We start from the raw sequence: 26,628 nt of genomic DNA, 5'->3' as shown, positions 1-26,628 counted from the left end.
TTAATTGATTTCAAAATAATCTTTTTAGAAATTACCATGGTTAATTGATAAAAAGGAGATCCTGGGCCCTACTCCAGACTTTCTATATCAGAGAGTTTGAGAGCAAAGTCAAGGAACCTAAAAGACCATTAACCTTGATGGGGGAAATAAATCTATAATTAATTTTATTTAAAATTATTTTTAAAAATCAACTGCATTTAAGAGTGAATCATATGTTTAGTCAGTACCAGCATTTCTTCCAATTTTATAAAAGAAAATTTGTTTGATAAAAATGTCTCCATCTAGAGCCATCTCCTGATCTAGACTGTTTCCGAGCGATGACTCAGAGCTCTTTACCAGAAGGGCAGGGAAGGCCTGCAGATTGAGGAGACATCCTGTTACGGGAGCCCACGGCCAAGAACAGGCCTCTCCAGGGAAGATGGTCAAAGCCAGTCTAGGGGTGGTACCTGCCTTATGAAGCAGCTCACACACCAGCAAACCCATGGTCCACGCAGAAAGCTTTAGAGTCTACAAAGTATCCTTCTCCCCCCACTCCCACGTGAGACATCGAGAACCCTCAGTCATAGCTAAGGGACGCATTATAGGAGGAAACTGAAGTCCAATGAGGGAGGCCAGATACACAGAAGGGCTGAGCTGGGGCTATCACCAAAGTCTTGCCCCCAGAGCTACCACCCATCTTTCCACAACCAACTCAGAGCCATGAAACCACGTTGTGTTACCTTGTTTCAGAGGCACTAAGAGTGCGTGTAAGCCAGCTATGGAGACAGAGATGCTTAAGTATCCTACGTGCGACAATTTCATAAGCGTTTAGTATTCTGGGTCTATTTCTTTCTCTGCAATACCTACTGAGTTGATTGATAATTTATGCAAGGATGATGTTCTGCTGCATTTAAATCTAGGGGTACACATCTCTGCCCTAATGTTGCCTCTAATTTTTCCTACCTCGTTTTCCTTAAAGGAGTCAAAACTTGGTAGGTATGAAAGAGTTACAGCAGCTAAAGCCTGGAGTTTAAAAGATAAAGAGCTGCTAGGGTCACCTGAATGTATCCATATTACACCTGCTCTATACAGGATCTTTCTCTACTAATAGACGATTAAATGTAAATTCTAATGTACATTCCATTTTACATGCAATATGGGTTAGTTACTGTTGCTATGGAAACCTTCACTTTTGCATTTACTGATTTTAATTCTGTGACATTTGCTGACTTTAGTACAATGTAAAGTTTATAAATATAACATACAGGTTTGTGGAGGGCTTTTTTAAAGTGTTCAATTTACATAGATAATTCCATCACAGATCTCAAGGTACATTAAGGGGAAAGGCATTAAACTGACGCCAGCTAACAGTAGTCAGCAAACAACAGGCTATTTCCAGAAAAAAAAAAAATATTTCCATCGATCCTCAAAAATCTCCTTCTACTAACCAAATGTCCCATCTAGTGTATAAGACTTCTAACCACTAATTCAGGGATAATTACTCAATGTGGAATTTATAAAGTAATTTTTATTTATTCAAAACATTTTTAAATCTGTTATCTCATTTTATTTTTAATGTTTACCTTGTGGAAGAGACACTTCAGATCTGGATTGAAGAAAGAAATGCCCCCCCCCCCTTAGGAAGTCAACGTGTGCGCAAGCAGCCTTCTCACTTCCGGCCAGAACGTCAAGGGGTTCATTGCAGTAATCACCTCTTTTCCCAATTAGTCCCAATCTTAGTCATCCTCGCATCTTTGGGACCTAGCACCGTTCCCTTATGGGGAATAAATGCAAACTCTCCAAACATTTCCACATTTTTTTTTTGACTCCCTGATCATTATCACTTAACAGAAACTGAAAACCGTAATCATTGTGCAAAACCATCAAAACTCATCTAGCAACTCATTGGAAAAGTACATGCCTCGATAAGGATTGACGAAACTGATGTACATTTACAATGAGCACCCAGCACTTTTGAGTGTATTCACACAGGCAGGGGTGACCATCTACCACACTGGTACAGAACCACAGAGAAATAAGTTATTTCGTGAGTCTTCCCAGGGAAAGCGTGGATTCAGGTAACTATACACATACATATATTGACATAAAATATATAAAAGAGAGCATGTGCAAGAAGCATTTTAAGTGGTTCCATCAAAGTCTGCACATTCAATAAAAGGAGCAAATTTAACCAATATTTATTGAGCTTCTGTATTGTGTCAGACAATCTTAGAGGACTGCAGTATCTACAGTTATCTCTGAAGGAGGGGAGAGGGGCTGAAACAAAACCATAATGTCATACTTAAGGCTTATAGGGAGAAGGAAGACAGGCCGACGAAATGGCAAATGGGCTTAAGAGAATCACAAGAGCTTTTCAAAGACGAGAGGCACTTGAAAGAAAACAGGACCACTAATAACCGAGAGGAAACTTGGAAATAATGAGCCTCGAAAACAGGGAAGAGGATGAACTCTTAATCAATCTTGGCTTTAAAAAAATAAAAAGGATGTTGAACAACCCGGTAAGTAATAGAGATGTGGTAAAATTAGAAGCTAATCAAAGCAGGCAAGGGGAAGGGGCTCGGGAAATGCGCAGCTCAGGGGGCTGCGGGGTTTGACAGAACTGATGGACACAGAGGATGCTGTCACAGCTGGTTCGAGTGGATTCCGGGAAGCAGGTGAAGTGAACATCACTCAATCGTATGCTGACTTGGGGCTTGAGAACACAGCTACAAGCTATTGATGTGAGCGGATAGAGGTGGATCCTGGGGAAAGTCCACTTTTACGCCAGTAACCCTAGAGTGAGGCTGGGGACCTTTCCTCCCCAACGCCCTCCATAGCCAATTCACCGCCCACCGCTGTCCCATTCATGACCATCTGTCCCCCTAGATGGGCTCCAGGTTGATCCAATTTACGGTCATCTTTGACCTGCAAAACTGTCACATTCTCCTCGAACTTGTCTTCTTGCATCTGCTATTCATTCTTTCCAAATCACTCTTCACTTGGCAGCTTCGGTCACATTTTCAAAATGCCTTTCCAATGATGTAGCCTCTTGCAAACCTCTACCAATATGAGCACACTTCCCATTCCTCTTCGGGTGATTTTTTTTTTTAAGCCAAAATCCTTCCTGTGGTCTATCTACGTCAAACCCGGTTTGGTTCCCACATTCCTCTTCAGCCTCAGATTGTACCTTGCATCTCCTTCCTGCTCTCTGCACTCCAGTCTACCTGGCCCACACCTACCACAGGACACTTGCGCTTGCCGTTTCTCTTTCGGCATGCCATCTGAGCACCCAGGTCCCAGCCCATTTTTCTAATTAAACTTCATTTGCTATTTAAATCTCAGCTAAAACTTGACTTCCTCAGAGAAGCCTTTCCTGACCACTGCTCCCACCAGTGCAGGTCAGGTTTCTTATGCTTTGCAGAAACATGCTGGATTCCTCTGGAGCACTTAGCAATCTGCTAGATAGTGCACATTTATCCACTATAACTGTGTATCAATCAGTATGACTAGTTCATTGCTGTACATCTCCCTAACTTGGTTGCGAGTATCCTACAAGAAAGGCCCATGTCTGCTTTTAATCACAACTGGATGCTAAGCACCCAGCCTCTATTCATTGTAGATACACCTAAGGAAGAAATAAGTAAGATTTTAATGGATCTGCTCATTAACACATAATGGTTCCTTACTGCTCTAAGGTCATATTCACACTTCCTGGCCAAGTATTCCAGGACCTCCAACAGCATCCTCCATTATACCCGAGATGGCAGAACTGGGCCAGGGAAGAGTGTAATGGTTAAGAAGACATATCTGTCTAGGAAGAGACTTGTTGGACGGTATTAGTTCATCTAATTTTGGAGGTTGGGTCATTCCACGATCTGCAGTCTGCAAGCTGGAGACCCAGGAACGCCAGTGGTGTAGTTTGGAAAGGTTAAGGGAAGAGTGTGAAGGGAAAAGTATAATGGTTAATTTTATGTGTCAACTTGACTGGGACATGGGACACTCAAATTCTGTTTAAATATTATTTCTGGGTGCATCTTTGAAGGCGTTCCCAGAAGAGATTAGCATTTAAATTGAGTAAAACAGACGGCTCTCCCCAGTGTGGGTGGCATTTCCCAGTTGGTTGAGGGCCTGAATAGAACAAAAAGGTGAGGAAGTTTGAATTAACTCTGCCTGGAATATTGATCTCATCCTGCCCCCAGGGCTTCTGTTTCTCAGGCCGTTGGATCCCAGATAGAATCCACACCATCAGCCCTCCAGCTCTCAGGCCTTCAAACTACACCACCAGCCTTCCTGGGGCTCCAGCTTGCAGACTGCAGCCCAACCTCCAAAATTACATGAGCTAATACCGTCCAACAAATCTCTTCTTAGACAGGCATGTCTTCTATTGGTTCTGTTTCTCTGGAGGACCCTGACTGACACAGAAGGAGGAGAGAAGAAATACGTCTCCCCTAGAATAAGGAAGCTAATTTAACAATTTCATGAAACTCCATTCGCATTGTATTCTATGGACATGGGGCCAAGCATGAAATACAATGAGAATGGTACCTCCTTCCGATATGCAACTCATCACGTCTACAGACTTCCCTGAGCAGAGGGCAGTAAACCACATCCTATTCCTGCCCCAGGCCTTCCTGCTTGGTGGCATCTGAGGCCTTTGTTCTCTCTAGCCAGATGCCCTTGTTTTTCCCCAACACATCCAAACCCTATAATGCCTGATAGAACCAATTCAGTTCCAACCTGTTCCGTGACACCTGGCTCAATAACTCCACTGTGTTCACTGTATTCTAATGACAGAAGATAATTTAGCACTGTCTTTAAGATTCTTCATGTGTTCCATCGATATTTAGTGAATATCAATCAAATTCTAGGTTCAGTGTTAGACCCTGGATGACTAAATTAAATAAAAACAGTCCTCCGGGTACAGCTGGGCAGTTTCCACACTGCAGAAAAAGCAGCTAGCCAAGGGGATAGGAGGAGAGGGCTGAAATCCAAAATACTTAGCCAAGCCCTTTGGGGCTCGAGTCTGCCAGGAAGACCAGAAAGCTTTTCCTTTGCACAAAGGTCTGGAAGCTGACCAGAGGGAGCACCTTTCCGCAGCTCGCATAAATGCATCCTATGGGCTGCCATGCCCGAGGCTTACAGTTAGCTGTGTTTGAACATTCCAACCTGCTACTTTCCTCATCTTCTTTATCCAGAGCATCTCCACTGCACCTGGCCCTGTGTTCTGTGTTGCTGATACAAAGATGAGCCGGACATGGCCCCTGACCTCAGGAAGGCCACGGCGATGGGACACTCACAGTGGATTCTCGGTGAGCACAAGCTAGTTCCCACTGAGGAACCAAAGACCAAGTCATCGACCAACGATAGGGCTTCAGTCATGCCTTACGGTCTGACCCAAGGCCTAGTTTAACCTCCCCAGGCCTCAGTTTCTCCAGCTGTAAAATGGGGCACCACCTAGAGACTCGGTAGAATCGAGATGTGAAGGTCAGCTCTGAACTTGGGCATGCTCGAGTTCAAGCGATATTGCCTCTTGCTCGCTGTGAAACCCTGGGCTAATTATAATAACTAAGCCTCTCGCAGCCTCAGTTTCCCCATCTGAAAAATAGAGATAATACGACTACTTACCACACTGGCGTGCGCCTTACCTGAGACAATGATGTAAAGTCCTTACCCGTGAGACTGGCATGTAGCAAACGCTCAGTAAATGTACACGGTCATTATCATGGTTCCCACTCTTCAATTTTTGAGATTCTGCTTTTTTCTCATCCAGTCCCCTGCCTCCGGTTTTGTGGATTGCCAACCATTCCAGGCTTTGCATGATCTGTTTTCTTCCTAAGTTTCTCTCAATATTGTCTAGCTATACATCATAGTTGTAGGAAGATTTTTTTAAGGTTCAGTAAATAACAACCTGGAAGTTTCACAAAAATTACTATTCAACGTCTGGGTAAGCATGAAATTTTCTACCCTATATTCAGATCATTCCTCAGGGCCTATGGGGAGAAAAGGATAAATTTTGTCACATCTTGGCTTTTAAGCAGGCTTAGAGAAGTAGCCTTTTTTCTTTTTCCCTCACCCAAGGTTTAGATCACAACATTTAGGAGACTTGGCTGAAGCCACCACTGGTATTAATGCCGTGTGGCTTTATCTTCGTCTTTGGATATTTAAGCAGCTTAATTCTTCTAAAGATCACCAGATATGCAGCATCATCAAAAATTCAGAAGCACCCTAGTCTAAAAAATACTAAGAATATTTGGGTCACAAGTTACTATATAGGAAACTTCAGGGGTGAGTGTGCACATGTATGAGCATGTGTGCATGTGTGTGTACCTGCGTGCATGCGTGTATGTCAATACCACAGTTCCTGCTGGGGTAACCAACAGGACCTGTCCTCCCTACATCCTGTCCTCCCAGAACGCTCCGGGCTGTGAGCATCCTGAGGGCAAGGCTCTCTTGTAGTCCTCCATCCTCCATCACTGAGCGCAGAATAGAAAGAAAACTCAGCAAATGACTGAGGGACGAATGAGCCACTGCGATTCCATCGTAGACGCCACAGGGTGCCGCAGCAAAGGCTACTTCTTAAATGGTTTTAAAATCAAAGCCATAATAAAGGTAACAGCAGAGTTCTTTCTTTTCTCTCCTTTCTCCCTGCCCTCCATAAAAATAAAAATTAAAAAAATCACAGGAAATACGGAATTAGGCCTGGAAACCATTCCCCACCCATGCTCCCGCACCTCCCCCATGCTCCTACTATACCAAGAGTATCTGGTGTCCCTTCCAGGCGCTCTCGGGAGACCTGGTAATGTTATATATGGTTGGAAATACAATGGAATGAATTAAGGCAGAGATTTCAGTTTCTAACTAGCAATGTCTTGACAGACTTTCCTTTCAGACAAATGCCTGGAAGTACAATAAACTATATTTTCATGTTTATTTGTTTCAAATACAATATTTTTTTTTTCAACAAATGTAAAGCTTTGAGACTAGGGAAAAAAAAAATAGGTTTAAATCACCATCCCAGCAAGCAGTTTTTAAAACAGTACGCAGAAGTGATTATTTCAAAGCAGTTTAATGCACTTAGCCAACAGGCATTAACAGTGTTGTCGGAATAACCTAACACCTTAAGCTTATTTTCCAGTCTTGGTGCAGATAAATTTTAACCTTTCTAAAGAAAAAAAAAAAAAATATCTGATCTTAGGGGCATACGCTGAACTCTGTAATTTTAGTACACCCTACATTTGCATTCTGAGGTTCTTTTATGATGTCAGGGAAAAAAAACCATTCTGGGCCTTCTTTCATGTGCAGGTTTTAAGACAATGTGTTCTGCACAAAGCATCCGAGGCAAAGTATGGTTCTCCAGCTCCAGCCAGTTTGTGTGCAGGAGCGAGACGCGGTGACTCAGCGAGATCCCCTCGCAGAGACCGTAGGAGAAAAAGAGCAGCAGGAGGCTCGATGCAGCCAGCCACAGACACTTGAGTTGCCTGGATTTTGTTTTTAACGTGTCAGTTAAAACAAGCAAACGGTCCACCTCACGGGAATCAGAGACCCTGGGGCCCACGGAAGAACCTGGTTCACACCTCCCCGAACCTGGAGCCTTCGGAATTGGGAACAGCCTCAGGAAAGGAAAAGATGGGCCCGAGGCCACAGGCTCCATCCAGGTTAGAGAGGGAGGAAGTTCAGCAAACACAGGGCTAAACTCAACAAGTCTGTGTGCCTCACAGGGCGGGAAGCGCTACCTAGTCTCAGTTATTTACCTCCATGATCCCCTTTAGGGTTTCGAGATGCTCCTCTGACGTTGACATATGGCTGCTCCCATCCTACCACTGTGGAAACTGAGGCTGGGAGAGTCAGGCTACCTGTCCTGGATGGGGTGGGGTTTCAACCCTCCTCTCGCCCCTCTCGGCCTTGTCACCTGACTCACTGTCACATTTCTTTGGGGTCCTTATGCCAGGCCGGCTGGCAGCTAAGGGAGTTTTCCCAAAAGTCACAGTACATCACTTTCCGCGTTCCCAGTTCTGAGGGAGGATGAGGAGAGGGCGGGGCTGGAGCCCCTGGGGAGCCGTCCTCTCAAACGGCTGCTCAAAGTTTCATGGGCCACACCTGGGCCTCACTGGTGGACAAATGAAGTGTCTCTAGGCTACTTACGTAACCTTGGCTTATGGCAATTTTGCAACTTTAAGAAAAAAAAAAGCCACGAAAAGCCATTCTTTGCTTCAGACACACTAGGCTAAAAATAGCTCAGTCAGCCAATAAGCGTGTGTAATTTTCCTCTGTGCATCTCCCCATCCACTGCTTCCTTCCTCCCAGCAGACAAATATGCTCCAGGACAGATTTCCAGTCCACCCTCCGCAAAGTGACCAGAGGCATCTCGCGCTCAAAGGCAGATCAACTTGTTTCACTCTCTAGGCAAAAAAAAAAAAGATAACTTTATCAGTTCCCTTACCCAATAGTAGAAGCTAATGTTAACTGAATCCTTACTACATAGTAGCAAGGTGCATGGACCAGGTGCTCGTCCAAGGGCCCTATCTCATTAAGTTCCCTAAAGCAACCCCATGAGGTGAGGACTACTGTTCTATGATTTTCCAGGTGAAGAAACCAAGACACAGAGACATTAAACAATCGCACCAGGAGACTGTTTGTACTCACCATGCCAAAGTTCACTGGTCTCTAAAGGATAATGACCAAAGCCTTCATGATTCGGTCCCCACTTCCTCTCTGGGTCAACCTCCTACCACCCCCACCAAACCCCACTATGCACGTATATACACATTCTCATACGTACACCCCAGGCCCTAAGTCCCCGCCATGCCAAAATCCTCACCCCTCCTCCAACAGAGCGTACCCTTCCGAGGCTCGATTTCTTTGCATGTGCTGTTCCTACTGCCACAAACATCATTTCCACCACCTTTCTCAAACCAGAAAACTCCCACTCGTCCCTCAAGACCCGCCTTCTCGATGAATCCTTGTGTCTCGTTAAGCTTGTTCAAGGCAAGGACTCTGCTTTCTTCAGAGTCCAGTCTAGACCAGTCATACCACATATATGGTAAATGTTCAATATCCACTAAGCAAATAAACTATAAAAGTAAAAATTAATACGTATAGGGAGTAGGCACTATGCTAATCACTTGATAAGAATGATCTCACTCGATCCTCGTAAAAACACGGACAGAGATGCTGTCCTCACCCCCACGTGGCCCCTTAGGGCAGCCAAGTCACAGAGGGGTAAAGTAACTTACCCAAACTCACACAAATAGTCAGCAGAGAACTATGTCTGTGTGAAGTTCATCATTCAGCACTGACGTCACGGTAGGGGACATAGTCTTATTTCGCACTGTGACTGCAATGTAACAGAAGCATCTGTATATGAGGCTTATTTATAAAATGCGCACTACCCATTTGAAAACGCTGATAACTGAGAATCTAGTTACAAAATGGCTGCCTCTGTGAAATATGCCTTTAAAAAAAAAAAAAAGATTGCTCTTGGCCACAGAAAATGTCAATTGTCGCAAAGGATCCAAACATGGATAAGATAGTGCCTGACCCTAAAATCTCTTCGATCCAGTGAGGAAAATAAGATAACATTGCATACGATTCATGACACGGCCCACTTTTTGAGACTCCACTTTCCTCCTTGAATTGAAGATACGTCCTTCCAATGCTGTCATATATTAACTGGCTATATCCCAACCTACGGGTTCTAGATCAGCATTAACTCTTAACAGGAATTCAAGTTCCCTTTTCCCAGATTGCACTGAGCAAAAATTTTATGATTTATGGACCTCATGCTAGGTTGCATGCAAGCTACCTCTGGACTCAGAAATCATACAAGAGAAAGAAAAATAGGAAAATTAAGAAAGAGATCCGCCCTTAAGTGAGAGAGAAAATCTTTCTTAAAAGGAGACAGAGAGCCCTGGGTGCCAGATCTCTGACTAGTATTAAATGCTAATGGTAATTATAATAGTCACCATAGCTAACTCCTTAGTAAGAGCATCCATTCATCTTACTGGAGACAAGATTATGAAGAATACTACTTCTTCGAGTTCAAATCCAGGTGCCAAGAAGCCAAATAATTTTTAAATATCTGTATGGTGTTAATTTTTAAAACAAAAATGTATGTGTAAGTAATTCAAGCAACTCAGAGTTATATTTTGGGAACATGGTGAAATACTCATCTAAAATTTTAGTTAAAAGAGCTGTTCAAAAGGGTGCTCAATATGTTCCTAAGCATGTAGACACTGATGAATATCTCTGCATGAATTAGATTTATCTACTAAAATGAGAATAGCAATTTTTTGCAGAGTAGGATTATAAAGACAGTTTATATTTACCTCTTCGCACATTGTTGTACTTTATAAATACTCTGTACTGATAATGTCCCATGGTTTTGAAACCAGAAGACCTAGACGTACATGTAAAGCCTAAGCAACGCGGTGTTAAAGAAATTGGCAAGGAAAGCAATCGTAAATTCTAAAACAGTGAAGGTGAGCGACGGGTTTTTCAACATCGATAGCACGTTGCTAAAAATGGAAGATGTGGAAAAGGAGAAAGGGGTTTGGAACATAACAGTTTTGCAGAGTTGAGGTACAAAGTCGATGTTGGCAGGAGTGTTTAGTTTGGCCAGTTTCTGGTTATTATCTTGGTAACTAGGGCTATGACTTGGAAAACCTGAGTCCACCTCGGCATCAGCAGCACTGCGTAGTCCGGGTAAGCCCCACCTGTGTCTGTTTTCTTCACTTCTAAAATCAGGAGTTTGAGCCAGAAGATCTCTCTTGTCTATTTCAGCCCTGAAATTCTAGGATTCAGCTAATTTGGGAGTGGAGGGTCCATCCAGGGTTCGCCATCAGAACACTTCGAAGGCAGGTGACATGTACTTGTCGTCTCATTTCAATTTCAAGCAAGAAATGTCAGCCGACTGCAGGGTAATCATGGCTAAAAATTACAACGGGTAAGAAGAGTTTTTTGTGTGTGCACTGCCAAATGGTCAGCCTTGTTTATTAGTTTAACTTTAGCTTTAGTCTACAGCAATTTTCGGCCTCAAGATAAAATTCTCATGAGTCCTAAGGAATGACCTATATCAGGAAGGAAAATATAACAAGCGCTACCCTCTCCAAAAAAGTGTGTGTGTGCACATGCACGCACGTGCACACACATGTACAATTTAGTGTTTGAGCTATGTAAGATATTCTTTCTAGAAAGATTGATTTATACATGATTAATGTGGAACTCTAGGTAAAAATCACAGGTGACCTGGTCAATGAAATAAAAGTGTAGGCAGTTCTGTGTAATTTAAAGAATTCCAAACGAAAAGTCAAGGAGGCCCTACACCGAAATTAGTGGGACGAATCAGCACATTGTAACACCCAGCTGCATCCATAAGGAATACAGAGGCAGGTGGAGTTATTACCCATCAGCCTCATCCCTTTGGCCAGAAAGATACTGCACAGTGCCATTCAGCACATCACCGGTCCCACCCATGTGCATTGTCACTGTGTTAAAGAGTGAGCCACAAGGTGTCAAGCGGATCAATTGACAGTGCTGTTATCAGTCCAGACACACAGATGATGCTTCGAGCTTCCGACCAGTGCTGACACAGCTCTCTTGGAGAAGTCTGTGCCGGGCTGTGTATTGAGAAGTGAGCCTCTCCAGACAAAATGGCCAGTCAAAGCCATCAGGTATGTGCTCTCCAGCTCTCCCTGGGGGTCCCCACTTACATGGTCCTGCAAAGGTGCTAGTGAAACATTTCAATGTTCTGTTGTCTTCACTGAGGTCTTACGTGGGGCAAACGCCAGATACAGATTTCCCCAGAAAGAAGGGAGAGCACATGTCCCATATACTGGTCTATCCTTAATAATTAACCATAGATATATCTAAGAGATCATTATAACCTGGACTTTGGGGGAGCTCCTGGCCACACAAAAGGCTCTGATGATTACGTCATCACTGCTACATAAAGGTGAACAGCCCTGAAGGCATCATCACATTATCCTGAGGACACCAAGCCCATGAGTCCTACAACATGTCATTGCAAGTTGTGTTTATTTAAATTGTAATATGCTAGTGCAAGCCACGTAAAAATATTTTCAAGACAATTTTAAGGAATCGAATAAATTTGTTCATTACTTACACTACTCAACGTGCTGACAGAACAGAGAATGAGGGCGGCATGATTAGCAGCAGTAGGAGCAGCGTCATAGTCTCCACCAACTGAGCCCTTGCTAAATACCGGGCATTTTACATGCATTAGCCGTTCCCTCCCAACCCAAAACTCGGGCTAAGAAAACGAAGGCTCAGAAAGGTTAAGGAACTTCCCTAAGGTCACGCAGCAATCAAGAGGCAGAGCCAGGGTTGGGATCCAAATTTGACTTATTATAAGTACTTCAATTCGGAGATTTACATCCCAGGCATGTCGCTCTTTTCATTCCAAAGGAAAAAACGCTGGTGGAAAAACTGTGCCTGTTTCCTAACCAGAAAGTACCCACAAACATAGTCTGATGAGGAAAGTACCTCTCGCATCTCTCTCTCTCTCAATCTCTCTCTCTTCCCTCTCTCTCCTTCCTTTCCTCCCTCTCTCTTTTTCCTCTCCTCCTTCCTTCTCTCTCTCTCTCTCTCTCTCTCTCTCTTCTTCTTCTTCTCACACACACACACCCCACCATACGCCATACAAAGCCATCAAATTAGCAAACCTTGGCGAAGTTATTATAGACCACGACATCATATACTAATATAACTTTGCATATTTTCTGTTGCACGAATCATTTCAAATAAGCTAATCTATGGTCCTGAAAGCACTTTCCTAAAACGCAAAGCACTCCAGTTTCCTATCACGATCCACATCATCGCGCATGGCTGTGGGCCCCCAGGTAGGGAGATGTGAAGAGGGAGAAGAGGTGGAAATCACAAAGGAGAAAAAAAAAACGCTAAAGTACAAATATTTGAAATCGGAAGTCAGGAGATTGCTAGCAGATTCACAGCACCCAGGGGGGCAAAATTCTCAGGGCAGCACTTCCTTCACAGAATAAACTCCCCTTTTCAGGCTTCTTATTCCCTACAGGTCTGGCCAAGTAGCCCATCGGTGAATGCTCACCTAGCTACCAGGCTCACAGATTCTTTCCAACCGTAACTGTAGGTGATGGTCGGTAAGATTCAAGGCCAAATCTGCTGTCCGTCTGGATAGCACCGGTACAGCTTAACGTGCTTTATTTAACAGATATATTTTGCATACCGACTGCGTGCTATGGGATGACAATATGACCAAGGCGGAGGAGGTCCCTGCCCTCGTGTGGCTTGTGTTCGATCGAGGACAGGCAGACGCTTAAGAAATAAACTACGAGCAAGAAAATATCAGCTTGCTATAGTCTATGAAGGAAATTATCAGGGTGCGGGGAAGGAAGAATGTTAATTGATGAAGGAAGGGCTCTCTGTGAAAGGGAACTTTAAATAGATCACTAGAGGACCTACTAAGTGTTGGGATTCATCCTTCATTGCTGTTATCGTCTTTGAGGTATTTAATTGATTATCTGCAAATAAAGCCGACACCATGCTAATTCTAATTTAAAGTGGTGCTCTTAATGCTTATACGGGTTATTATGAGGGATCCGTACATCCATTCAGCCACTGAGGGTGAAGATATTGAGATGTGAATGAGTTTGGCAGGTTAATGAATCCAAAAGAAGCCCCTCGTGGCTGAAGTCTGGTGAAAACAGGGGAGGAGATAAGACTGGGCCATCAGGAAGAAACAGATGAATAGAGCCTTAACGGTAGAGCCAAGAATTTTTAAAGCTTATTCTAGGTGTAAGGGGAAGCTGGAGGGAAACACAATCTGATTTATGCTTCCCAAACACCACCTTGGCCGTTTGTGGGGAACACAGGATAGAAGGGGAGCAGTTAGGAGGCTGTCCTAATCCTGAAAGGAGGGGATGGGGTGTTTGACGTCACCACAGTAGGGCGGGTCCCTCATCTTCAAAAGGGTCTGCCAAATCTTTACCTGGAAGCTCTCTGTTTTTAATCGAAAGACTAAAACTTTAGATTAGGCTGGTCAAAGTGGTACAAATTGAGGGCAGGGCTTGGCTGTCGGGGACTCACCATGGCCTGGGCAGCCTTCGCCAGCATGCTTTGGGAGAGAACACTGAATGGGGGAGTTGGAAGAGCCAGCCTCTGGAGATGTCCACACATGGACTCACCTTCAGCTCCCTGAGCCTCAATTTCCTCATCTGTTAAAGGAGACCCAGGATGCATGCATCTCCAGCTTGGGGGTCAATCAAATGAGGAGGTCCTTCTTATCACCAATAATTGGCAGGCATTTACTGTAAAGACAATGGCCTCACGGGCAGCTAACGTAGGCTGCCAGGGTAGGAAGGAAACATCATCCCCACAAAGAAATGCAGAGACACACGAGGTGGAGAGATTGCCTCCTCGGAGGGGGTCAGACTAGGACAGTGGAAGCCAAAACATGCTGCGAGTTCTTTTCCCTTTATACCTTTATGTTTTCTAAGATCCCCACAAAGGAAGCCAACACCATGCCAAATTCTAATTCTAATTTAATCTCCTCATACTTCTATTTGGAGGCTGGGTGGCACCACCGAAAATGAAATAGCTTTTATACTCATCCCACTACTGTTTTAAGAGATTAAAAGACCATCTTCCACAAAGCACATATGACAAGAGTCATGCACTGGATGGAAAAGGAAGTATTTTTAAGTAAAATAATTAAACTTTTAGATGACAATGCAAAATATTCCACAATAATTCCAGTGACTCTTCAGAGAAGGCCACTTCAGTGAATATTGAAGATATTTGTTCTTCAATAGGGAGTGTAATTTTTTTTTTTTTTTTTGTCGGTATTCAGGGTGTATGTTCCATCTCTGGTCCCATCCTTTGGAATCTCACATGGTCCCTTTTGAAATTAGGTATTAGAGAAACAAATAGTTGAACCAAGTCAGGTGGATGGGGTCAACTTTCCAGCCACTGCCCAAGTCAACCCGAACTAGGAAAACTGAATGTATTCACCGAACGAATTTTCGCAGGTGAAGCTAGAATCCTGGCTACATTTCCTATCTCAGGAGAGGTGCTCGAGCAGAGCGGTTAACGGCACAGCCTCTAAAACTAAATTCCCATCTGCGTGACCTTGGACAATGTACTTAACCCTGTGTTTCCTCATGAGTAAAAATGTGGATGTTGGTAGCACCAATCTCAGGAGGTGATTATGAGGGTGCCATGAGCGGACCTCAAGAAAGCACTTAGCACCATGACCCAACAGAGAGTAAATATGCCATAGACGCTGGGTATTATCACCTGACTCCCTCTCAGAAATGTGTATGATATACCTTTCAGTACACAGATACATCCATACTACACTGTGTACTAATCTATCACAGCACCTACTTGTACAAGTTGGTTTGTATGCTTCCCGTCATTACCAAATTGTAAGTGTCTAGATAACAGAAAATGTCTTAACCATCTCCGTACTTCGAGACTCTGGTATTGTCATTGCCTGAGGTATGGCAATTCTTGAAGGAATGAGTGGATTTTCTTTTAAATGTTAATAATTGCCTATGTTCAGATGCACACTGCTAAAATTTAAATTAAAAAAAGAAACCTAGAATCAAACTGATAAAAAAAAAAGGAATGAGAGAAAGAAAGAATAGGAGAAAGAAAAGAGAATGGAAAGAAGAAAAGAAGAAAGAAGAAAAGAAAAGAAGAAGAAAGAAAGAAAGAAAGAAAGAAAGAAAGAAAGAAGAAAGAAAGAAAAGAAAAGAAAAAAGAAAAAGAAAAGAAAGAAAAAAAAGAAAGAAGGGAGGGAAGAAGAGAGGAAGAAAGGAAAAGAAAGAGAAAGGAAGAAAATAGAAAGAAAAAAGCAAACAGACAACAATATCTTGGTCAGGAAATAACAAAGGTACATGTAATATGTAGACCAGTGGAATATTTTTTAAAGTTCTATCGTCAGACACTTTCAGAAAGAGATTGTTTTCCCAGATCAATTATACTTTGAGACCCACAAACCAAATCCAAATAAATAAGTTTATGAATCTTGTTCTTGATGAAATATAAAGTTGAATGTTTGAGGTTGCTTTATGTTATGTTTGCTTGTTCAGAAAGGGGGTATTCTGTGTTCTTTGTGAAAAATGAGTTTATGTGGACAAATGTAATAAAAGGAGATTTATAGCCCTGTTTTCCATACAATTTAAATTAATTTCTTTCTGAAACCCAAACAAAAAGCTAAATGAGTAAAAAACGCGTACTGTTTTATATCCTATATCATCATTTACACACCAAAAAGGAAGAAATTTAAATGTGCATAGATTTTAGGCAGATAAGAATCCGTGTTAATGTGAGTTGAGAGACTTTTTTTTCTTCGTGGCTTCCTACGAATAGTTTGCAGCAATTTTTAATTAAAAACAGTTCTCATAGTAAGAAAATGGAAGGGAAAAAAAAAAGACCTCAGGAAAATAAAATCGGTACAAGGGTCCTGCAATTTGTTTTCTGGGGCCATGTAGAGATCTTGAAAACTAAGAGAGTTTGGAAGTCCTCATTTTTAAAAACGCCCTTTTGGTTTCATTTAACATTTTCAAAATAGCTTTCTTACTACCAACCCCCTCCCCCCTCCTCCCAGCCCCTTCGAAAAACTTGGAAAGTTCTGCCTTTAACACCAAAAATCATTCATATGCCTCAGAGTAACGGCAACATTTTCCTTTCTAAATTTCTAGGAAGAAAAATTTCCAAGTTATCACAAAGCAGTTTTCATTTTTTTTTTTTGTACCTATCCAAAATACCTAATCTCATTTTAACTAGACTCCATCTGAACATCAATGATACTAAGCTATGCCATGAATAAACATGATGTTACAACTTGAAACCCTGTGACCGAAGTATATAAAAATGTAGCCGAAAGAAAAGCCTGAGAACCCCCCCCCTCAGCCCCTCCCACATCCTCCCCGGGGAGCTGGAGACTGTAGCTGAGAAGGGGTGAAAAGCTGCAGATTTAAATTTCAAGGTCTTCAAACATTTTTAACATTCATATTAAAATCCTGTAAAACTAAAAACTGTAATCCTAATAAAAACCTTGTGTGTGCAGCTTCCAGTTGTAATCAGTTTTTTCTTTTGGAGTGGAATGTGCAATATTGATTTAAAAAAAAAAAATCTTAAAACAGAAGAAATGCATAATGGAACTCGCCCTGCCCTGATGTTTGTGGTATTTTATTAAAATGAGCGCACTGCCAACATGGAAAAAAACACACTTGAAAACATCTTCATTAAAATGCAGACATTTTTGGTCATTGAATAAGGAAGCAAGGTATAGGAAAGTCGTCTACCCTGACAAGGATTTTTATAACTTTACTTGATAAAGTTTCTTAAATTCTACAACAATCCAACATTAGTTAAAAACCTTCACCAAAAATGGAGGTCACTGTGATATGTCTCACATTTTCTCTACATTTTCATCTCATAGCACAGACCTCAGGAAATGAAAAAAAAAAAATCATTTTTGTTATTCTTGAAGCTTTTTACAGAACAAGTTCTGTGGTCTTTAGAACATATTTTTATATCCTATCTGACTGTATTCAGTATACAATGTTAAATTATATAATCGTGCAGTTTTGTTCTTCCAAAATACATTTGGGACAACAAGACCATTCAAATCCATGAATTTTGGAAGCCATCAGGTCAATTCATGGTAGCATGCACAACATGAAAATGAAACCCCTGTCCCACTGCCTGGGAATTACAGTGACCAACAGTGACGTAAATCTCCAAGAGTTTCTCCTAATTTCATTTAAAAAGTGAGGGAAACATCCACACTTTTCTTTATGAAATTCCACTGAGATTCTGATGTCACAAATAAATGCTATTTGCCAGAACTACCAACAGCATTTAAAACATGTTTTTGTTGTTTTTGTTTGCTTGGTAATGCATCTATATTCCTTTAAAGAGAGAGGAGGTCCTATCATCTCTTAGACCCTTGGTTTCTCTTGCCACAAAGATTAGGGATCTAAATTACCTCATGACAGGATAAGTGTGGAGATTGTGGGGGTGAGCACTTTTGGGGAGTGGGAACGGAAGCAGGGATGCCCAAAGCAGCTGCAGGCTCCCAAAGGCATCAAAATTGTGTTTCTCAGGAAAGGCACTAATTTCAATGACTTATTTCTCAAACTCTCTCTCCTCTTTCATCTACTGATTCATTGAGAGATGGGCTAGTTAACCAATGTTTATTGAGTACCTACTTTGTCCCAGGAATTCCTTGCTCCAAGGGTTAGCTTTAAGTAAAATTGGCAAGGTTTCTGCCTTCCAAGTTCCCACCCCTGTTACCCTATGATTTCAGTACCATTTGTGATTTTAAACAAAATACCATGAGCAAAGAAATAACGTCTGCTCTTTAATTCACCATACTTTCTCATACCGAAGAAAATCAAACACCGGACTCTTGTAGAATCTGAATTTTTAAATTAAAGAGGTGATAGAGGTAATTCACAGATGAGGAAACAAGATCCATGCCAACTAGTTACTAAATTACAGAAACGAGTTAGAAACAGGATTAATGCCCAATCTAATGCTCTTTAAACTAAAACTACCCAGTTTCTGAAGGGCTTTGATTTGATTTAATTGCAAGAAATGCATAAATCCCCCTGAGAGAATGCCCCAGGGGTGAGAGATGGAAGGAGGTAGGTAAAACACCAGGGTTTTTTACTACTTTCTTTCCTTTCCATACAGAAAGAAGGTCCTAGGAAATTTCTACAAACTTGATTACAATGTATTCATCACGAAGTGATTTGCTCTGATTCATTCCAGCCAAGTCTAACTTCCAAAGCAATGGGAGCCCCTCCTACCCAGATGCATATGTGAATGTGTGCTGTGTTAGAAGTTAATGAAATAATACTATGGGTGAGGAACCAGGAGCCACAGACAGGAAAGGGTGAGTCTCTTCTACAAAATGGTTGGATGCATTGGTTGAATTCGAAAAGTAACTGTTCATCCATCTTTTTGATTTTGTGTGTGAAGGAACTAGTAACTCTTGCTGGTTATTATTGTATTTTATCTCAATCAATCCCTCCCTATGGCTCAGAATGACTTTATCGTAAATAATCATTGTTGGTAAAAGTACAATGCAACTTTTTCACGAAGTTATTTTTTCTAAATATTTTCTTTTCTAATTACAAACCGTGATCAAAATGTAATGTTAATATTTAAATGGCTTAGAAGCAGTTATTTGATTCTCTTTTTTTCATGTGAAATGGGGGAGAAAAATGAATGGCTTTGGGTTCATGACATTATTTACTGCTCGACAAGGAAAAAAGAAGTGTCAGGGCAATTATTTGGATAATTATAAAAATATCTAATTAAGGGGGGACATGTTCAAGGTTAGCTGTAGAACACACCAGAAGAGTTCATATTGCTTTTTTTTTTTTTATATCACAGAGAGATTTTAAAATTTTTTAAAAGATTTGTCATAGCAAGCTTTCCTCTCCAGGTTCTTGAGTTATGAAACAGTTTTTTTTCTGCTCAGAGGAAAACCTTTAAAAGTAACAGCCCATAATCCAAAAGTTAGGAGTACCTGAGTTTAGCTCTCAAAAGAGGTAATAATGTGCCATTTTTAAGAAACATAACCTGAATGAGGAACTTTTCAAAGGTTTTCTCTCAAATGTGTAACAAAAGTGGGGAGGTTGTTGCATCTTGCAGATTTTTGTGAGGCCAGGATAGAGAAGTCTCCCAGATAAACCTCAGCACTGGCCAAGTGACACTTAAGGGGTACACAGGATCACAGACCTCCTAACCAAGGCAAAGGGGAGAAAACTTCTTTCCACACATCTCAAAAACTTTCTAAAATGTAAGTAAAGTGGACGCAAGCAACTATTAAATCCTGTTGTTGTTTTTAAGAATTGAGCCATAACGGCCCTGGTCTCTTTTTTAAGCTGATTGTATTTTAAGACATTTTTTTTTTACCCCAAATTCATATTGCGATTAATGTGTACTTGAACTATAAGACATTTTCTGTCCTCCCAATTCAGAAAGCAGGCTACCGCAACCAATAGTTTATGCAAGAATCTAAGATCCCAACACACAGTTGCAAAGGTCTAAATGAAATGTCCAAACTGTAACCCATACACACAACAACAGACACAACACAAAACTCATTCACTGCCAACAGCTCACCCCTAAGCAAAACAGAGTTTACACTTCTGTGAAGCTACTGTCTTCTAGAAAGAGCAACAGTATCATCAGTGAAATTTAACTTCTATGGTGGTATTATCATATAAAGAACAGAGCAGTGAGAGAGACAATCTAGTTTAAAAAAAAAAAAACATCAGTCCTTGTCCAGCAGTTAGCCAATCAGAAAGCAGGTCACATCTTGTTAGCTGTATTAATACAGTAAACGTCATGAATTCTCCATGGTTCAACTGACAATTCAAGCAAGTGTGTTTTATTTGATCACAAAACCTCAGCTGAGTTCCTTGCCAGAGTTGAGAGGTACCCTTCAATCTAAAACTCTACCAATGCCAGTCCCTAAAAGCTCTTAGCCACCTACCCTCGGGGTATCTGTCCTCCTACAAGGGAGCCCGAATTCCCAGTGATTTCTACTCCCTAAAGTGACTCTGCTGCTCCTATGACAAACTCCTTCTCACAACACTTCCGACACAAAGCCCAACTTCAGGCAAAGGGACAGTCCAGCACCAGGACCCGCCGGCTGAGCCAGCACAGAGAAAAAGTCAACGGGCATTAAATATTTAAATTGCAGGAGGCAGCCTGGAGTTTTGAGTTCACAAAGTTCTCAAAGTCCTGTTCCCTCCGCTCCCAGAGTCGCTGGCCCAGGAGGCTGAGCCTCCCCTTCTCTCAGGCACAAAATCACAAACATGCAACGACTCGAGCTGGCTTGACTGCTGAGCCAGCCCTGTGGCAGGTAGAGCCCAGGAGAGACACTCACGTCTCGGTAGGAGAAAGTCAAGAGCCCCCTCGCCCCAGGCAACTGGTTTCTGAATTTAACACAGAAATCTACTAACGTGCCCCCTCCAGGGCTGGTTCTGAAAACTATTGGGGGGTTACTCCTCTGCCCCCTTCATCTCAATGCTGATGACTTTGAAAAGCGAATGCAGGTCAAAGCAGACTTCCTCTGGGATTTGTTGGGGTTTTTTTTTTTTTGGTTTTTTTTTGGCTAGATGCAAATGATCGCAAAATCCCTTCGAGACACACTAATGGGACTGACTCCCAGCTCGCACACCCCCCGAGTTCCGGGGGGACCACCACTGCTGGGGACCCGGCATGCAAGTCAAGTGCGGGGTTGTCTATTTCAGGATTCCAGCAGAAACTGTCCCCACCTCCAAGAGTTGCTGTGCCTGGAAACCCAGCGTTCAAACTAGTGGCTTCATTCTGGCGCTCATTTCCACATACGTGGTACTATCTAATGGGACACTTCCCACAGAATTCAGCCAGCAGCCCTAGGAAAAGCCCGTGCACAGCTTTTAAACACACACACACACACACACACACACGCGCGCGCGCACACGCACACACACATACACACACACACACCCAAGGTTGAACTACTCACCTCTGTGCGAGACTGCAGTCTCTTGTTCATCTCATAGATTCGGTACTCTGGCTGTACCATGTATGGTGTGTGTCTCCTATAAAATGGGCCGAAAGGAGAAGAATAGAAGGGGTCATGTGGCGTGCTGGACATCTTGCCTGCTTGTCGAAAATCAAGCTAAACAGAGTATCAGTAACGTCCATGCAGAGCACATGGGCTGCGTTCTTCACAGTACAAAGTAGACGCACGCACACGCGCTCACACACAGAGGCAGGCAGGCAGGCAGGCTGCACACACTGGCTGGGAACTGCTCTTGGATCCCTCTATAGCGAGAAGAGAAGGAGAGGGGGAGGCTGGAAGCGGAAGGAGGAGAGGAGGAGGAGGAGGAGGGGGAGAGGGGAGCACAGAGGAGGGAGGAGAGCTGGAGCTCAGATGGGAGGGAGGAGGAGAAGGAAGGATGGAAAAAGGAGAAGAAAAAGGAGAGGAGGAAGAGAAGGAGGGAGAGAGGAGGAGAGGGAGGGGAGGGGAGGGAGAAGGGGAGAGAGACGGGGGGGAGGGAGAGAGAGAGGGAGAGAGAGGAGCTGGATAGCTTTAGGCACCACTGCTTGTTTTTAAAGAAGCAGTTTGTGGAGAGGTCATTTCCTGTCCCCACTGTAGACTAGTTCAAAAATATAATTCTCCTCACAATCTGACAGAGGTCTAAGGTTTGGTTTTCATTTTTTTCCTCCAGCCAGGACCCTTCCCAACCTGATTGCCAAGCTTGTTAGCATAGAGGTGGTTTAACTGGCTGCCTGAGTCACTCACCCCTGACAGCCACCCTGTTGTAATGTATCAGAAACATGATTACTACAAAATAGAGCGACAAGGGCACCGTGGTCCCCCACATGTGAGCTGGTGCTTCACTCACAGGCAGAGATGTCCCTGTGCACCCATCATCCTCTGCAGTTTTGGTCTGACTTGCTGTTGTTCCAAGAGCTTGTCAGTCTTTGCGTTTGAACCCTCCTCACCCCGACTCTTCCCTGTCGTTCCTCTTCTCGGCTCCCTACCCTCTGCCCGCCAGGCTTCCTTCCTTCAAGCAGGTCTAAGGCAGCCTGGATGCCTAGTACTTTCGGCTTCATGGCAATCACTGGGAACGTGGAATGCTTAAGATAGGTCCATAGAGCAACGGTCTTTTCTTCCCAGGATGAAAAAAACAAACTCCAAAGCTGAACTCCCAATAGGATTTAAAAAAAAAAAAAAAAAAAAAGGCAAGGAGAAAACTTCCACAAAAATGACCGTGGAAAATTCAGTTGAGTAGGAAATTGCAGATAATTGAATCGCTCATCTCCAAATAACATCTCCAAGTCTGATGGAGACGGGTCTTGATTTTCAAGACTGGTCAAGTATATAAATCTTTTCCCAATTGTGCTATATGATAACTGGGGAAAAAAAACAGCCATAGGAGGGAAAAGAATCTCTATAGGGAATCAAGTGATCTATAGGACAATCGAATTCTACTGGAACCAATGATAATCAGACATAGCTACCCCTTAAACAAATCCCAGACACAGAGAATGTAGATGTAGTGAGCTCGTACCTACCTGGGTCAATGGTATCAAGGAAAGAAATCAGAGCCCACCAAAAGCATGATGCACACAAGACCTGAATGTAAACGCATGCAAATGAGACATTTCTTCTTTTTAATAAGCAGATTAATTAACTTTCTGCCCCAGCCATGGCTTGGGGTATCTCCAAGTCACTAGCCAACAGGAGATAAGGTATTGCTAATTCTGCGATTTACACTCTTAAGAATACTGGGGCATAGAAATGTCCCCAAATCACTGTCCTCCTCAGTCCTCTTCCATATTTGCGTGACATGTTTTCAGAGTCCACCTCAAACTTCCAGTGACTCCCAACGCGATGATGTCATTTGCCAGGATGAGATTAGGGGAGGCACTGCATTAAGGCTGCTTGCGACGTGTTTGAGAAGACCCCAAGGCAGGCCAGCACGCTTGGTTTCAGGTTTCATTACAAATCCAAAAGCTGACCAAATTTGCTGTAAGGTTTGTCAAAACACACAACCTTCTAAAGACAGGATTTCAAACAAATTTGGCATGATTTACGTTTCGGAATGACAGCCACTACAAAACCTAATGGTTCCTTGTGTTTAAATTTTCAAACCAAAGACCTTCCAAGAGTTTAGTGCCTGCCTGAGTTTGTGTTTACACGGCTATTTCAGTGCAAGTATCAAAGTAACACCTAGCAGGTGTGTGCAGCCCAATATTGATCCAAAAAAAAAAGAAGGAAAAAAACTCAGAAATCCATTTAGGGAGCTCCTGTCTGAATAAGGTTGTCTTGCTCTTTCGGACCAGTCTGAAATATAATTGGAAATATAGCTAGCTACCCGTTAATACCTAAAGACTCCAAATTCAGAAACTTTACAATGTTCGGTCCATGTTGCTCCTCATCCCTCCTTCTTCAAGAGTCTTTAAACTGGTGTCCCTACTCACAGATTCGCAACTCGCTTCTAACTTGTGATAAGTCTTTATCTTAATCAGAACATTAACTGTAGAAAAAAAAATCGATCGAGTTCCGTTTTCCCTTCAATGTTTCTCTGCCAGTAGGAAAAAGTTCAAACTCCTTGGTACGGCACAGGGCTGGTTAAGACCTGCCTTCCCATATTCATTCTCTCTCTCTCTCTCTCTCTCTCTCTCTCTCTCTCTCTGTCTCATTCTGTCTCTCTCTCCATCTCTATCTAACTCCCTCTTTGTCTCTCAAGCAAGCACATCGCACATACAATTAATTAATTAATTAGCTACACTCGATCTTCGTGAAGCTACACTCTCATTTCACGCACGCACACATTTGTACTTTCGTCCCGTTTACCTGCAAACTCCTACTCATCCTTCTATCCAATTAAATTTTCTCCTCCCCTATAAACCTTTTCTCATTACCCACTCATTAATTCATTTATTCCACAGACAGTCCATTTCCAGTGGATGGGGACACAGGCCACGGCACCAGCCCAGAGCACATTTCAACCCTGGTTCCACCACTTACGCAGGTGACACAACCTCTCTTTACTTCCGTCACCCCATGTTTAAAATCAAGGACAAGGATAGTAACGATCCATAAGATTATCGCAAAGAATTAGATGAAATAATACACTAGAATGTGTTAGGACCCCCACATATAAATGCTCAAAAAATGTTAGAATTCTTAATTACCTAACACAGTTGAATCTTAAACAGTTTCGGCATTAGGGGCACAGACCCCGGTCCAGCCAAAAATCTGCAAATAACTTCTGACTCTACTGTAGGCCCTTTGCTTCTGCCAATTCAACCAAATGCTGATGAGAAGTGGTATTTTCACATTCCCAACTGCAGATTCACAACAGCGGGTAGAAAATACTGGTTGGGAATCCACAGATTTGAAACCCACAGAGGTGAAGAGCTGACTGTATTTATTGAAGGAAAAAAAAAAGGCATATAAATGCACCCGTGCTGTTCGAACCAGTGTTGTTTAAGGGTCAAATGTATATACTTAGGTGCAAAGGGACACCAGGAGGTTAAGGCAGACATAGAGACAGACTCCCTGCCTTCTTGCCCCTTGTAATCTAGCGACGGGGGACAGGGTAGAACTAATAAGCCTTTGGGAACATGAATTCAAATCGTAGGCAATAAATTTAAGGAAGAGATGGAAAATCATTTCTCCCTTTGGGTCAACATTGTATCCTCTATATTCTTCTATTAAAGAATTTACTTGGAAACATAGTAATTGCTGCCATTTGCGGAGTGGCAGACACGGTGCTGAGTGGTTTCCACAAATATTCGTCATTAACGTCACAATAAACCCATGGGATTGATTTGATGATTCTTCTCATTTTATAGTTATAGAAACTGAGGCTTCTAGAGGCTAAGAAACTTCTTCAAGGTCATGCAACTAATAAGTGACAGGGACCAGATTCACACCAGTCTGCCTGGGTCTTAAGCCCAGGTTCGGGGCTTCTCTGTTGTCATCAGTGGCTAGCATGGTGCTGAGCCCACAGGAGATTCTCAAGCCACATGTACCCAATTGAATGGGAGAAAAGGCAAGAGGATGAAGGAGCTCTGATCACCAGAATTTTACTTTTTGTCCTGCTTAATTTCAGACATCCATTCTCTCCTTGCTCCCACTGCTACCCACTCCCCCTGAAACCTTGCCTAAATATCCTCACTTTTTTTTTTATTTGTCCAAAATCTTCCAGCAGTTCCTCTCAAAGCTACACTGTCAGCTGTTTCATCCTTTAGGTCAGTCGCTTGGTTTTGCCACTTGTGTGTCTGTCCTATTTCCCTGACTCTTGAAGGACCAGCTATGACTCTTCTTATTATGTCCCCAGATTGGGCCTGAGAAGGGAAGGAAATGAAGTGTTCATTTGAAGCCCACAAATCAACTTCTTTGGGAAACCACAGGGAAATTCGATAAGCAATATTTGAATATCATAAAAGAATGAACAAGCTCCTATCCCCCAAAATTGAGTCATGCTAGGTTACATATAATTTTGTATTTTGAGTATTGAATAAGTGCCAAAATCCCTCACAGGGACATTCAAGATGCCATAAAAGCTAGCCCGACCTTTAAGCGTGGACCTCATTGTACTCTGTCCAGCTTAGGTTTTACTCACAGTGTGTTTATTTTTCCTCGAATTTGAAATACTTGCCAACAGTCTACAAAAATAAAGAATTTCACATAAAATGCAGATTTTCATCTTCTCTTGAAAAACCATCAGCTCTGGCGACCCTTGGCCCCACCCCTGCCTGCTTGGCAGCACGCGCTGGGACCTTACTTAGCGCTTGTCAGTCCACCATGCTTTCCATCGCTCTATGGCCTTCGCCAGCCAACGTCCCTAATTTTTACCGACCGTCCTGATCTCTTTCGGTATCTAAGTCATTGTCCCTTTCCTTGATCTATCCAGTCACACCCTCTCCAGTTTCTTCTCGCGAGCTCCATTAGTTTCAGAAAGCTAATTTTCTTTTCGCTCCCCAGTTCCCCCTCTCGGCCCTTCCCTACCTATTTCTATGCCCTATATTTTTCTTTCTGCCTCTTCACTCAATTAGCATTTAACCAACAGGTATGTGCAAGGTACAGCTGAGATGCAGCCTGGGGATTGAGATAAA

General features: G+C 42.6%; 1 protein-coding gene across 10 annotated transcripts in view; it reads right to left on the bottom strand.

Moving 5' to 3' along the window:
• Window positions 1-21,828, bottom strand: part of LDB2 (LIM domain binding 2) — a 335,132-nt gene extending 313,304 nt beyond the window's left edge. For all 10 annotated transcript variants that reach the window (XM_039838125.1, XM_039838127.1, XM_039838126.1 and 7 more), the window contains exon 1: window positions 21,515-21,828. In XM_039838125.1, coding sequence (XP_039694059.1) covers window positions 21,515-21,646 — 132 coding nt within the window. In that variant the 5' untranslated portion in view covers window positions 21,647-21,828. The remainder of the gene's footprint in view (window positions 1-21,514) is intronic.
• Window positions 21,829-26,628: the final 4,800 nt, after the last annotated feature.

The sequence above is a fragment of the Pteropus medius genome, unplaced genomic scaffold, assembly GCF_902729225.1.
Source record: "Pteropus medius unplaced genomic scaffold, Ma_sr-lr_union100, whole genome shotgun sequence".
NCBI classification, from domain to species: Eukaryota; Metazoa; Chordata; class Mammalia; order Chiroptera; family Pteropodidae; genus Pteropus; species Pteropus medius.
This window is presented reverse-complemented; position numbering and strand designations above follow the sequence as displayed.